General features: G+C 33.2%; 1 protein-coding gene and 1 long non-coding RNA gene across 2 annotated transcripts in view; one reads left to right on the top strand and one right to left on the bottom strand.

The window, feature by feature from the left end:
- Positions 1 to 2,510, bottom strand: part of LOC118600155 — a 20,456-nt gene extending 17,946 nt beyond the window's left edge. Inside the window, exon 1 of the long non-coding RNA XR_004949716.1 lies at positions 2,385 to 2,510. This is a non-coding gene — a long non-coding RNA (uncharacterized LOC118600155). The remainder of the gene's footprint in view (positions 1 to 2,384) is intronic.
- The window catches only part of LOC112153930 (disintegrin and metalloproteinase domain-containing protein 11), a 52,172-nt gene that overhangs the window by 17,640 nt on the left and 20,149 nt on the right, over positions 1 to 14,383 (top strand). The window contains exons 8-24 of the mRNA XM_036216980.1: positions 548 to 681; positions 2,474 to 2,548; positions 2,625 to 2,696; positions 5,085 to 5,251; positions 5,320 to 5,404; positions 5,472 to 5,562; positions 5,657 to 5,708; positions 5,812 to 5,911; positions 5,978 to 6,049; positions 6,206 to 6,298; positions 7,710 to 7,790; positions 7,965 to 8,079; positions 8,200 to 8,305; positions 10,137 to 10,256; positions 10,335 to 10,503; positions 10,579 to 10,693; positions 12,617 to 12,707. Of these exons, the coding sequence (XP_036072873.1) occupies positions 548 to 681; positions 2,474 to 2,548; positions 2,625 to 2,696; positions 5,085 to 5,251; positions 5,320 to 5,404; positions 5,472 to 5,562; positions 5,657 to 5,708; positions 5,812 to 5,911; positions 5,978 to 6,049; positions 6,206 to 6,298; positions 7,710 to 7,790; positions 7,965 to 8,079; positions 8,200 to 8,305; positions 10,137 to 10,256; positions 10,335 to 10,503; positions 10,579 to 10,693; positions 12,617 to 12,707 (1,738 nt within the window). The remainder of the gene's footprint in view (positions 1 to 547; positions 682 to 2,473; positions 2,549 to 2,624; positions 2,697 to 5,084; positions 5,252 to 5,319; positions 5,405 to 5,471; positions 5,563 to 5,656; positions 5,709 to 5,811; positions 5,912 to 5,977; positions 6,050 to 6,205; positions 6,299 to 7,709; positions 7,791 to 7,964; positions 8,080 to 8,199; positions 8,306 to 10,136; positions 10,257 to 10,334; positions 10,504 to 10,578; positions 10,694 to 12,616; positions 12,708 to 14,383) is intronic.

Raw genomic sequence — 14,383 nt, 5'->3', positions numbered from 1 at the left:
CGTTTTGTTTTATTTTTTTGTTTTGTTGTGGTTTTTTTGTTTATTTTATTTAATTATGTTTCGTTTCATTTCATTTTATTTTATTTTATGTTTCGTTTTGTAATGTTTCGTTTCTTTTCGTTTAATTTTACTTTATTTTATACACATCCAGCACCCCTCCCCCTCTTATTTAAATGAAGATTTTAACTTGAGTGCAAATCTGCTACAATTCTCTTTCAAAAGATTTGACACGGATGGAGTTTCTTGAGTCTTAATAAAGTTGCAGAGTCACGTTTTTCTTGGATGACAGCGCAGTCACAGCCTGTGTCATCTCCGACCTTGCTGGATGTCTCATGTTCATCCCAAACGCTCCTTTAATTCTCCTAAAATCATTCTCGCCGTTTCCACCTTCGTGTCTCCTTCTCCTGCTACTTCCTCCTTTGGCTGCATGATATTGATCTCTCCTGCAGACTGGCAGGAGACTAAAATACGCCGTTGAATCCATTTTGGACTGATGACTCGTCACTTTTATATGTGTATGTGTCTGTAATGAGTTTGTGTGCTGCAGGCTGCTCCGCGAACAGCACGGCGCCTGAAGGACAGTCGGATGGTTACAGTAAAGAAGACGGGCAGAAGGATGGAAGTGGAGAATTCAACAACGAGGCGAAGGTTTTTCCAGGCCTGAGACGCTCAAAAAGACAAGTCAGTGTTTGTGCACAACTCCATTATCACTGTTAGCTGTGCACTAATCATCCTTAAACAATTACAGATGAGATTTTATTTCATTTTCCTGTGTTTTTAAATCTAATTTAGTCTAGTTTGACTCGGAATTACTAATTACTTATTTTTTATTTTTATTTTAGAAAATATTGGGAACGTTAAGTTAAAAAAAGGATAGTTAAATGTTTTTTAATCAATTGTATGTGTCTAAATAAATTTACTTTGTTTCTTCATATTAGTGTTAATAAAGTTTGAAATTTTAAAAAAGGTACAGGCAGAAACAGTCACAGATAAAAGGGATTTATGGAGAGAAAATAGACTCATCCAATTTGTGTGTGCGTAATTCTGATTCATAACTCATTTTGTGCGTAATTTTATGCACTTGTAATTGTGTACTAAATTATAAAATGTAAAAAAAAAATACAATTTTACACACGCACAACTTTAAAAGTCAGCAGATTAAAGCTAACTACACACAAATCTTTCACAAGTACGCACCAATCGCCTTTTATACACACCCAGAACCACATTTACACTCAATTCTGATGTGTGACTTATTTCACGTGTCTAAGTTTTGTGTGTAAATGATGCGTTTAAATGCTGCTAGAATGCTGGGTCATCAGAGTTTTCTTATCAGCCGCTTTGAACTTAGATTGTGAATAATATCTGGTGAAAACTTGACATTTTTCCACTTATATGCCCGATAATTAATATAAAAAAGTCTAATTGTGGAAGAGCTTCGTGACAAAAGCTCGAGAGATAAGGGAAGACAAACTGTAGTATTAAGTGTTTTAAAACACATATTTAGACATTTTTTATTATTAATTAACGGGCATATCGGTTTAAGAAGGTGGCAAAATGTCAAGTTTTCACCAGATATTTTTCACAAATTAAGTTCGAAGCAGCTAATAGGAAAACTCTGATGACCCAGCATTCTAGCAGCATCTAAACGCATCATTTACACACAAAACTTGAAGATGTGAAAAGAGTCTCACATCTAATTTGTGTAATTTTGTGTGTTTAAAACAGGCGTTTTGTGTGTACTTTTAAAAATTTGTGAGTGCAGTTAGTTTGTAAATTATATTTTGTCATTTTGTGCATGTAAATAAACAATTTAAGTGCTCAATGTTAGCAACAAAATGAATTACTACATGAGTTACAAATCAAGAATTACACACAAATCCGATGAGACTATTTCTCTCCATATAGATTAAATTAGAGCGCCAAATTTCTGAATAATTTGGTTTAAATTCAGAAAATAAAGACTTTAAAAATGCCTGAAAGCTGTAAATTGAACTGAGTATTGACAGGATTTGCTGCTCTTGTTTTTTCAAAATATTTCCTTATAAATTCCTTCGTATTTTGGGTATTTTTGAATTGCATCACTCTTAAGTTATTTAATTTTGACCTCTAAATTCTGTTCTCATTTATTTAGTTACTTTTACACATTTTTAGTTTAAATATTTTTAATAATATGACTTAATTTTTGCCAGCTTTGAAAAAAAAATCACTTTAATTCACAGCTTTTTATTTAATGATTTAACTGGATGGTTTTTAAGGTTATTCTATCCTATTTCGCCTCAAAGCTACAGATGAAGAGTGTTTTTCAGCTTAAATAAATGAATGTAGTTCTTTGGGTCGTCCTTTAGAGGAGAACGTTTCTGCTGTGTGAGTGATGCTCTTACCTGCTGCTCATGCGTCGTGCGTCTGTGTCCTGTGAAGGTTACCGCGACAGCTCACCCAAACGTTTGTGCGTCATCTTTTCGTCCTCCAGGTGAGGCGCGGACAACGAACGGTCCAGACCGAGACCAAATACATCGAGCTGATGGTCGTGAACGATTATGAAATGGTTGGTGGGAAACACTGTCACCGCCGCCGTCCTCTCAGTGGTTTATTCCTTAAATGTTTTGTTCTGTCTTTGTCAGTTTGTGCGGATAGATCGGTCTGTTGAGAAGACGAGGAATTTCGCCAAATCGGTGGTGAACATGGCTGATTTGGTGAGAAGATGTTTAAATGTCTCATAATCCAAACAATAACTGAGTTTCAATGTCCAGTCATCAGTTTTTGTCCCCCTCATAGCGGATGAGACGACTGCCGACTTTTATGTAGTCCAAACATTTTATATCTCAGAATATTTCCTTCAGTTGTTTTGAACCAGACTCCTTTTAGCTTTCATGAATAATTAATTTTTTTCTAAATTGAAATCATTGCTTTCCACATAATCAGTCATCTCTATCTGTAATACATGTTGTTTGTTCTTTTTTATTCTTTCCTATCTTTGACATTATTCAACTTAGTTTGGCGTGCTCCAGTATAAAAAAGTGAAATGTGTGAAATCCTGAAGCATCTAAAGGGACAATGGCTGCATTGGTTTCCATGGAAACAGTCCAAACACTCGCTTTCTTTTATTTCTTTATGTGTTTATGTAAAGGATTTTTCCCCACAATGTTTAGCAGCTGCAGCGTCTTTTATTTTGAAGGGACAGAATTTGATCATATCTGTCCTACAGCACCACCTTGTGTTCAAAGAAAGCTGTTGCAGCTGTTTGCATTCCTTTAGGTTCTGATGATGTTAAAAATATGAAAATGTTTTGTTCCGCCGCCGTCCTGGACTGAAAGGACCACATTGCTTTTGCAAATTCTTCTTTCTTTGAGCGAAAATTTAATTTTTACTACATAATCAAAAACTCTCCAAAATTTACACGCTCGAGTACCTGGTGAAAATGAATTTTGGGCATGGGGGATGTCCAACACCACAAAAAACATAAATAAATGACATCACAGTAAGAGAAACAATAGAAAAATCTCTCCAAAAATACTACAAAACAATAATGCAAATAAAAAATAATACAAAACCAACAAAAAAAAGCAAATTAGACATTTTCAAAGGAAGTTCTAAAATTATTATGGGATGCCCAAAGGTCCACAGCTTGCTCAATACAAAAGAATATAGGAATTTCAGTGACAGTACACTTATACTTCCATGTGTTTATGTTCATATTAATCTTTATTTTATCTTTAAAATAGATTATTTATTATTTTATAGAATAGACGATAAGAAAAACCACTTCATCTTCAAACTAACTTTAATTTAGCTTCTACTTAAATTAACTAAATTTACGCCATTAAATCTAATACATTTAGGAGGAAAAAAAATTCATAGATTTAGCCAAGACTTTTTAAGTCATAAATTTACGACTTTACTCTCATAATTTAACAGTTGCGACTTTTTTACTCGTAAATTTACAAGATTAAAAGTCGTAATTAAAAATAAACCTTGTTGTGGCAGCGTTGGAAATTTGGAGATTATTACATTTTTGCACATCAGAGAAAACTTTTGTTTGAGCGATCTTCACAAAATTTCACACACCAGGTTAAGTCTACAACCACAGCTGAAGTTTAGTTGACCTTTGACCTCAGTAAGTGACGCCATCTTGAATTTTCCATAAAAATCCCCTTTAGTACCAGCTACAAATTTAAACTCCTATTAAGGATTTTGATCTGTTACCTCAGAATTTCATTGAGAAACTTCTCGGAAAAAAAAGTCTGATTTAGGAGTTGTATCCGTTAGCATAACTAACTAGCGAAAGTGGCGTTCCTTTATGGCTCGCACATTTTTTACCGAAATGTTGTGAAAATTGAATACATGATTTGTTGGCTCTAGCTGAACAAAAAAATATGACGTGATATGAACATATTAAAAGCGTGGACCGTTATTTAACAAAAAACCTCCGTTGCCAAGGAAATTTAAAAAATTACTTTTGTCTATTGTTATGAAAATGATGCAGACCTATTCGTCAGCCCCAGAAGAACAAAAAATAAAATGGTTGCTATGGAGATAAAACCAACAGTAAAGCGGCCATTTTGAAAAAAGTGGTTTGTCATGCGGGAGAGTTAAGAGCTTCAGTCGTTTAGCAAGTGAGGATTGGTACCATTAAGAGAAGGCAGATAATTGAATGTTGAAAACTTATAAAAAAATGTCTTAAATAATTTTCATGCCCATTACATTAAACTTATATATTTATATATATAAATCACTGAAATGACTGCTCATGTGAAAGTGTTTCGTCCTCCCCCGTTCCTGTGCAGCAATGGACTATTCCAACAGCAAGTTAGCTTTAAAATACATTTTTGTAACATTAAAATTTTATTTTTTACTTTTACATCAAATCATTTGAATTCTGACGATGCCTAAAAGTACAGAAGTTATTCGATGGACGTTTTTTAAAGATACAACCGCTGCAGAGGGTCCACTAACTCCGCCCACTAACTCCGCCCACTCTTGGCTTTAATTACATGTTTGGAATTCATAAATCATTTATTACCTGATTGAAGTTTAAGTATGGCATATTTTTATCGATTATTCTCCCTCATGATCTCACTCAGATCTACAAAGAGCAGCTTAACACCCGCATCGTCCTGGTCGCCATGGAAACCTGGTCGTCGGAGAACAAAATCGCCGTCGTCGATGACACCATGGTCACGTTGCGAGACTTCATGAAGTACAGGAAGAGGAGCATCAGCGACCGCTGCGATGCCGTCCATCTCTTCTCGTAGGTTCACGCCTCCTCATCGTTTATCGTGTTTAATTTTTTACGAGTTTATTCGTCTTTCTTCACAGAGGGAGGACGTTTAAGAGCAACCGCGGCGAGGCAGCTTACATCGGAGGCATCTGCTCACTGACACGCGGCGGAGGCGTCAATGAGGTGATTGTAAATATAAAGGGTTGTTTGAGAAGAAGCAGTTTTAAAAAAAAAAACTTTATTTGTTCAGTTTGGCAGCAGGGGCCCCATGGCCATCACTCTGTGTCAGAGTCTGGGGCAGAACGTCGGCATGCTGAGGACCAAGGAGCAAATATCTGCAGGTAAAACTCAAAATATGTTTCTTTGAATTATTTCTCCTCTTAATTTCTCTATTTCTTCATTATTTTTGTTACTTAAATTACATTGTTTGTGCAGGAAGCTGCAGGTGTCCAGACCCGTGGATTGGCTGCATCATGGAAGATACGGGGTATAAACTCATATTTTAGGATTTCTAACCATCCTGACAGATTTAAATGCATCCGTTTGGTGTTTTTATTAAAAAAAAACAACTTTTTTTGTGTTTGAAACAGCTACCACCTGCCCAAGAAGTTTTCCCGCTGCAGTATCGAGCAGTACCTGCGTTTCCTCCAGCAGGGAGGAGGCGGCTGCCTCTTCAACAAGCCCACAATGGTTAGAAGGGATTTGTTTGGTTAGAAGTTAAGACGCGGATGCTTCATGTTTTGTGTTTTCCTGCAGCTTTTGGACCCTCCGAGGTGTGGAAATGGATTTGTGGAGCTCGGAGAGGAATGTGACTGCGGGTCACTTGAGGTGAGAGCGGCTGAAGCCTTTCTGCTTTGATTAAAATTAGGAAAGTTGTCATTTTGTGGCAACTCAACAGAATTTTTGTCATTTTCCAGAAGAAATTTTGTTTAATTGTGGGGGATAAAGATAAAAAATAGATTTTGTTTTTCTTTTTGGATTCAGGAATGTGCTCAGAAAGGAGCCAACTGCTGTAAAAAGTGCACTCTTACCCACAATGCTTTGTGCAGCAACGGGCTCTGCTGCAGAAACTGCAAGGTGAGTTCCTTCTTGAGGGTTTTTCCTGAGTGTGAGTGGCTTAAAACGTCTGAATTAAATTGAAACTATTTTGTTTTTATAAGTTTTATAGAAGAAAATACCTTAAGAAGAACAAAAAAAGTGGTGATAAATAGATTGACGGTGTGTCAGTGTTCTTTTTTTGGCAGTTTCTCGATGACTACGTCTTTTCTCGATGATAGATTTAATTTTATAGCAGTATTGCAACTTTTAGAAAGGAAAATTGTTGACATTTCAGATGCTAATCAGATCAGAGTAAATGATGAGATTTTTTTTATTATTATTTATTTTTTCCTTTGTTTGCCTTTCATTTAAAAAAACACTCAATATAAAATAAAATATTTAAATGTTTTTATGTTATTTTATTCTTTTTTATTTTTAGGAAATAAATTCAGGCATCAAATGGTTAAGGATTAACTGACAGAAATATTATCTTTTAAGCAAAACATTTTTTTGTCATAAAATATGTTTTAATGATTTGATTAAAGCTCTTTTGGCTGTTGCCCCGCCCCCTTTTGATTTAGTTTAGTTCACAGTTTTAAGGTGTGACCTCCTTTTACCGACAGATTTGGCAGAAAAGTCTAGATAAAGTCTAGATTCATTTATAATTTCTTTTTTATTACATTTTTAAATCCCTCTCTGAAGAAAATGTGTTTATAAGATGAGCTCTGGTGAAGCCGCTTCAACGTTTACAGACTGACAGTAACAATATCTGCGTGGTTGTTGTAAATGTGTGAGATTATAGCAAAAAAGTATTAAAAAAAAAGGAAGAAAAACTTCTAAAATATTCATTTTAGCATCATGCTATGCTAATTACAAACTTCTCAAGTAGCCCAAACGACTTATGTAGGATTGACAATACAGAATTCACTCACTATATCATTGTTCACCTTTCATGGTCTTGATGTTTCACTGATTTTATTTTTTATTTTTTTCCAGTGGAATTTTGCATACTTTTTTAAACCACTCTGTATTCTGCGTCCTGATTGGCTGGAGAGCTTGTCTATCAATCTCCTGTGCCATTTCTTTTGCACAGATACATGCAGCTCTCCACATCTACTTAAATCTCGATCAGATTTTTGTTTTATTCTATAATACTGAACCATTTTTTTAAGATTTGAGCAAAAAATGTGAAAAATGTTAATGTCTAAGAAAGGTGTTTAAGTTTGTAGTCAGGGGCTTAAAAATCTGTAATTCTACTTTGCTTTTTTTTTATTTTACTCAACTTTTTACTTATTGTGGTTTATTTAAGTACCATATCCTCTGTAATAAATGAAGAAACTCGATTTTAAACACAGTTGAAGTCTTCTATAATGATTGGATGTCAGTATTTTGACTGTTTTTAGTAGTTTTGACCTCAAAAATCGTCTCTCATCTCCTCTGGTTGATCCAGTATGAGCTGAGAGGCGTGATGTGCCGTGAAGCCGTGAACGACTGTGACATCGCAGAGACCTGCACAGGAGACACCAGCCAGGTGAAAAAAAGGGATAAAGCTTTTTCGATGAATTATCTATGTCCTCCATCATCAGAAGAATGTCACATTTTTAAACCCTCTCAGTAATCAAAGTCAGTGTAGTTGGATCTATTGATCTCTATCTGGTTTTAAATAAAGTTTGATTTGATTTTATGACTCCTCCTCCTTTCGAAGTGCCCTCACAATGTCCACAAACTGGACGGCTACGCCTGTGCTGCAGGGCGGGGCCGCTGCTATGAAGGCCGCTGTAAGACCAGAGACGACCAGTGCAGAACTCTGTGGGGCTTCGGTGGGTTTCTGACTCACCTCTGCTTCCCTGTGGATCACTTTTAACTCAAACCGTGTCTTTTTTTGATATATTTTATGTTAGAATTTGATTCAGTATTTGATGAATATTCTTTCCTTTCAGACTCGGCCGACAGATTTTGCTACGAAAAGCTGAACTCTGAGGGAACAGAGAAAGGGAACTGCGGTCCAGACCCCAGTGGTCAGGGATGGGTTCAGTGCAACAAGCAGTGAGGGATTTCATTAAACGCCGTTTTACATTTAAATCCTTATTATTTAATGTTTAAGATCGTGTATAGTGGTGGAGCGTCCCGCTGGATATGAAGCTGAACCGTGTAAAAAGAGCATAAAACAATGAAGCTCAGAGTCAGATCAATATCAGCGCCAATGTTTTTTCACTACATCTCCCATAATTCATAGGGTCAATGTCACAGCATTTGTTACCATGTTTTTCTCACTAAAACAACAGTTTTCTAAGGATAAATTCAACATTCTACTTTCAGCTCTTGAAAATTTTGAATTTAAATAGAAGTTAAAAAAAATAAATAAACAGAATTAAGGTTAAAATGATAGTTTTGTCACTTTTTTATTTGGAAAAAATCAAATAAAAGTTTTTAGTATTCAATTCCAGTTATATGATGTTGCCCCAAATTGTTCTATATTATATAATAATTATTTTTTGTGCAAATAATATATCAAGACCTGTAATTAATTCATTAATTAATCTATTTTTGGTTGAATTACTGAAAACCCACATTTTGAGATATTTTCATTTAAATTTGTGACATTATGGCTCAGCAAAAAATTCAAAATACAAGTTAAAAAAGAGCTTTTAAGAAGTTTTCCTAATATAACAGACTTCTATCTTTACTTTTTCAGAAAAAAAAATATATTTTTCTTCCAAAGAACTAAACATCCGGTCCAGAGGGATCTAATTTAACAGATAAACAAGTTGGAGCACTTTTCTGAGAAATTAAAATAAATATTAACCACAAACTACTTAGTATTACCAAGATACAAATGTTGAGAACATGTGATCCCCCCCTCCATGTACCCCATAAATTAACAAACACCTCGTTGGGCTTTATTCTTTAGATGAATTATGGTGTTTTAGAGTTTGTTCTTTGAAGAACGTCTTCTTCTTTTGAAGAAAGTCGCACATTGATGATGTCACAGGCGACAGTTTCGACAAGCACAGAAAGTGACGTAAGACCCGCTTTGCAAATAAACATTTGGAGTCTTGTTTTTTCATATTTAGGAAAACAACAATAGTTATATTGTAATTACAGGGCTAGTATTACCGATATTGAGACTTTTCCTTGAAATATTGTGATTGTAGAACAATTGTGGAAAACATAATTTCTTAAAACCCAAGACAGAGACTTTCAATGAATGAAAATGTTTAATCACGACAATCTGAGCTGAGCATACATCAAATATAGAACATGTATATTAGTAAAACAATAATAATAAAACCGGTAAATAGTTCAAATTAAAAAAAAAAAAAGCTACAATGTACAAAAATGTAAAAAATAAAAGGGTTTTTTTTTTTCTCCCAATCTGGCAACACTGCAGAAAGTTAAACATCTCACTTGCCTGAGCTCCATAAGTAAATTCAAGTACATATTAAAGAAGAAATATGACTAAAGTATTGAAAATATTGATATCATCATGATAGTATCGATACTTAAATTTAGTATCGATTATATCAAAACTCAGATCGATCCATTCACTCCTAATTATTGTTTAAATTTTAACATTTTTCCTACAAAAACATTAAAAAATTGTGTTTTAAAAGGAATATAGTTAAGGTTTTTATGTTTTATTTTTCGTGTGGTTACATAAAATTGTATTTCTATAAAGTGTATTAAAATGTATACATCGCCTTACAGCCTTTAGTTGAAATTTTTGATTGAAAACAGGAAAAACTGAAACAATTTCAAGCTTTTTCTGCCTCAACTACTACAAAAATGCACCAGATTCCTGGAGGAACATCATTAAGACAAAAAGTTTACTGTGGCTCCAAAAAGGTTGAGGGTCTAATGAGGTTTTGTTCTTCAGGGATGTTCTCTGTGGGTTGCTGCTTTGCACGAACTTGACAGCCCAGCCGAGGTTTGGAGAACTGCGAGGGCGACTGACCAGTCTGACTGTCCACCATCAGAACAGATACATGGACTGCAGGTCCAAAAACTACGTTTTTTACAGACAGTAGCTAATAAATGAGTTTAGGGACACAAGATTATGTTTTTTGACCTCCAGGGGGGGTCATGCGTTCCTGGATGATGGGTCTGATCTGGGTTACGTGGAGGACGGAACCCCGTGTGGACCCAGTATGATGTGTTTGGAGCGGCGCTGCCTCCCCATCCCCACCTTCAACCTCAGCTCCTGTCCAGGCTCTTCCCCGTCCCACGTCTGCTCCCACCACGGCGTGAGTCCACCTGACCCCCCCACACCCTCCGTTTGTGTCATCATCGCACTCACACTTCTCCACGGTGTCCTGCAGACCTGCAGCAACGAGGTGAAGTGCATCTGTGATCCAGACTACACGGGGAAGGACTGCAGTCTGTTCAACCCCATTCCCACCCCCACGCCGGATGACCAGGCCGAGAAGCACAAAGGTCAAATGTTCAAACCATTTTTAAAAATTAGTATTTTATCATCTAAAGCTTTTTTAACATCCACAACAAAGAGTTGGGGCCACCATAAAAATAATATAATTTGTGAGAATAAATTTGTTAAGAAGTTAAGAAAAAAAAGTTGTAAATAAATGAAAAAAAAGTTTTAAAAATTACAGGAATAAAGTTGTAAAATCAAGAAAAAAACTAATATTTATGAGATAAATGTAGTAAATTTATGAGGAAAAATTGAAAAAAGAAAAAGTTGTTAGATTATGAAAAATATGTATATATTAGAAAATTTAGGTAAATTTATGAGGAAAAGGGGTTAAAAAAATTAAAGGAATAAAGTTGTAAAATTAAGAAAAGAAACTTGTAATATTTACAAGAAAAATGTAGTAAATTTATGAAAAAATTGGAAAAAAGAGAATAATGTTGTTAAAGTATGAGGAAAATTTTGTAATATTTATTAGAAAAATTTAGTAAATTTATGATAAAAAAGGTTAAAAAGTACAGGAATAAAGCTGTAAACTTATGAGAAAAAAATAGAATAAATTTGTAAAATTATGAGAAAAAAATGTAATATCTATGAGAAAAAATGATTACATTTTTGAGAAAAGGGTTAAAAAATTATGAGAAAAAAAGCTGTTTAATTATAAAAAAGTCGAATAATGTAAATAAAATGTTGCGTAAATTTATGACAAAATGCTTTAAAAATATGATGATAAACTTGTAAAATTATGAGACAAAAGATTTATCTAAGAGAAAAACGTAGTACATTTATGAGAAAAAAAGTAAAAAAAATATGAGAATAAAGTAAAATTAAATAAAAAGATGCAATATGTATGAGAAAAATTTGTAATATTTGTTAGAAAAAATTGGTCTATTTATTAGGACAAAACATAAGAAAAAATACAAGAATAAAGTTATAAAATTATGCAAATAAAGATATAATATGTACAAGAAAAATGCTCTAAATTTATGAGAAAAAAGTTTAAAAATATGAGAATAAAGCTGTAAAATTATGAGGAAAAAACTGGTAATATTTGTTAGAAAAATGTTGTAAATTTATAAAAAAAAAAGTGTAAAAAACAAATACAAAATTCAGAAAAAAATCATAATTATACAAAAATAAACTCAAAATTATTAGTAAAAGAGTCGATGTTTTACAATGTTAAAGGCTTAATTTAATAATTCTTATAATTTTATGACTTTTATTCTTGTAGTTTTTTTCAAAGTGGATCTAATTCTCCATCATAATCGTCAACGTTAACTTAGGAGACCAAATTGTTTTTTGTTTTTTTATGGTACATTCTACAATGCAGCACAAACAAATGTTTTTCTTTATTTTACAGAAATTGTTAAATATTGAACTAAATTTGATGTTTTGACCTCTAAATTTATTTAAAGAAATTAATTCAATAGAAATCCAGCAGCAGAACTTCACATTCAATAGATAAAAAATCATTTTTCAAGTTTTATGAAAAAAAAAACTATTAAACTAAAACAAATCTTTTGCAGAAAAAATACAAAACCCAAACCTCTTAGTTTATTCTCTTGATGAAACTTAAGTGGAGAAACATAGAAATAACTAAAATATTTTACATTCAGAACCTTAAAAAAAATTAAAATACAATATAAAAAAATAGCTTTCTTTAACACTTTTTGCTTACTTTTATTTCTTTTGTATTATCCACCCTAATACTTAATGTTTGTAGCAAACTTTCCAAAATGTTTACAAGACATTACAAAAGAAAAATATATTCAAAACAATTATACTTTTTAATAAACTCATTTTATAATTATTATCTTCAATCAGATTTTCATGTATGACCTGCAAAATATAAACAAAGAAAATGATTCTTTTCCTGAGACTTTTTTCTCCAAAGTTTTATTTTCATCTTAGCGGCTGATTCGTTCCCACAGGTCCCAGCGGCACCAATATCATCATAGGCTCGGTTGCTGGTGCAATTCTGGTGGCAGCAATAATCCTTGGAGGAACTGGATGGGGATTCAAGTAAGAGCGTCAGGATGTTTGTTTGTGTGCATGTGCTCCTGAATGCTGCTCTGCTTCACTTTCTTGATCTTTCCTGAGACTTTCATTGATTTATTTATTTTTTATTTTAAGTTACTTAATTAAGAAGCAAATGTGGATTTTTTGACTTGCAGACTGATTGACTTCTGTGTTGTGTTTTGTCTTACAAGCATGTTGGTAAAAGTGGTCTTCAAGTGGTTGAAAATAACTTTATTTCTATAAAAGTCGGTTAAATCCACACAGAAACGTGTCAATTTACAGACTGTCAACATTTTTTGGTTGATATTTTGGAGCCTAATAAGCTATAAAACAAACGTGAATTTAGACCATAAATAATAAAAGTGTTCAGATTTTCAGAAAAGAGCTGCATCTTTTCTCCTCTGCAGTCTGAATGATCTTTAGCTTCTCCGTTTTCCCTCGTTTTACCTGAAAACCCCAAATAAACAGCATGATGTTCATGATCTTTCACCTATTTAAATGCAGAAGAAGTGACCGTCTGTTTAATGCTTTGTCTTTATGTTTTAGTGATTAATAATCTTTTTTTTTTTTTTTACTCTCCTCTTTTTTTTTTTTTTTTTACCAAAATTGCTGCCAAACCAGAAACATCCGGAAAGGAAAGTATGATTCCACCTTTTAGTCCTCTTCATCATTTGAACATAATGCCATCTGTTTTGTAATCCAGCATCAAATACCTGCTTTATTTTATTTAATAATGAATGAAATCATATTTGAGCTTTTATGACTTTTTGTTATGTTACTCAATAAAAAGTCCAGAATCTTTACCCTCTCAGGGCCAAATTAGGTGTCGTTAACAAGGAAATAATGTGATATTTGGGGATAATTATCTCATAGGGTAATAATATATAACACGATTAATAATATATTTAGCTGTTGCATATCTGCAAGGCCTTTCCTGAGAGTGTTAAATAGGTATATATACAAATATATAAAAGAAGTTTATGAAATGTTATTTGTTGATTTGTACTGTATGCATCATCAGTGAACTTGAAGTCATTTGGGTTGATTTTGTTTCGTTATTACAGGATTTGTTTATTTGGGGGTTATTTTTCCATTATTACTTTAAGTATCATTGTGTTTTTATGTTAATTTTTTTGGTTGGTGAACATAAAATACATTTTACTTGTTTCATTGTGGTATCGTGTTTTTCCGTTTCTTATTTTTTTTGTCTTTATTGCTCCATTTGTTCACTGAAAACCAACAATATATGGAAAAAAATATTTTTTTTTCCAAAGCAAAACTGTGTTTTAGCTCTTTTTTGTATTTTTCTTTTCATGTTAAGGACATTAATGCTACTGAGGTTTTTAAGGCAGATTTTGATTTTAGCTAATATTTTACCACTGTGCTATCAGCTTTGGCTAATTTGGCATCACCTGATGGCATCTAATGAGGTTTTTGTGCTAATTCTGAGTTAAGCTAGTATTTTGGCAACATGCTAGCATTTTTTATTATTATTATTATGTTTTTCTAGCTAATTTCAAGTTAAGCTAATATTTAACAATGTGGTGGTTTTTGTTTTGTTTTTTTTAGCAAATTTACTATGTACTGAGATTTTTGGGGGCTAATTCTGGGTTAAAATCTAGTGTTTTGGCAATTTGCTAGCATGTATGTCTAATTTAGCATCTACTGAGGTTTTTTTG

The sequence above is a fragment of the Oryzias melastigma genome, linkage group LG19 (genome assembly GCF_002922805.2).
Source record: "Oryzias melastigma strain HK-1 linkage group LG19, ASM292280v2, whole genome shotgun sequence".
Lineage (NCBI taxonomy): Eukaryota > Metazoa > Chordata > Actinopteri > Beloniformes > Adrianichthyidae > Oryzias > Oryzias melastigma.
Note: the sequence above shows the minus strand (reverse complement) of the source record. Positions and strands in the feature narration are given on the sequence as shown.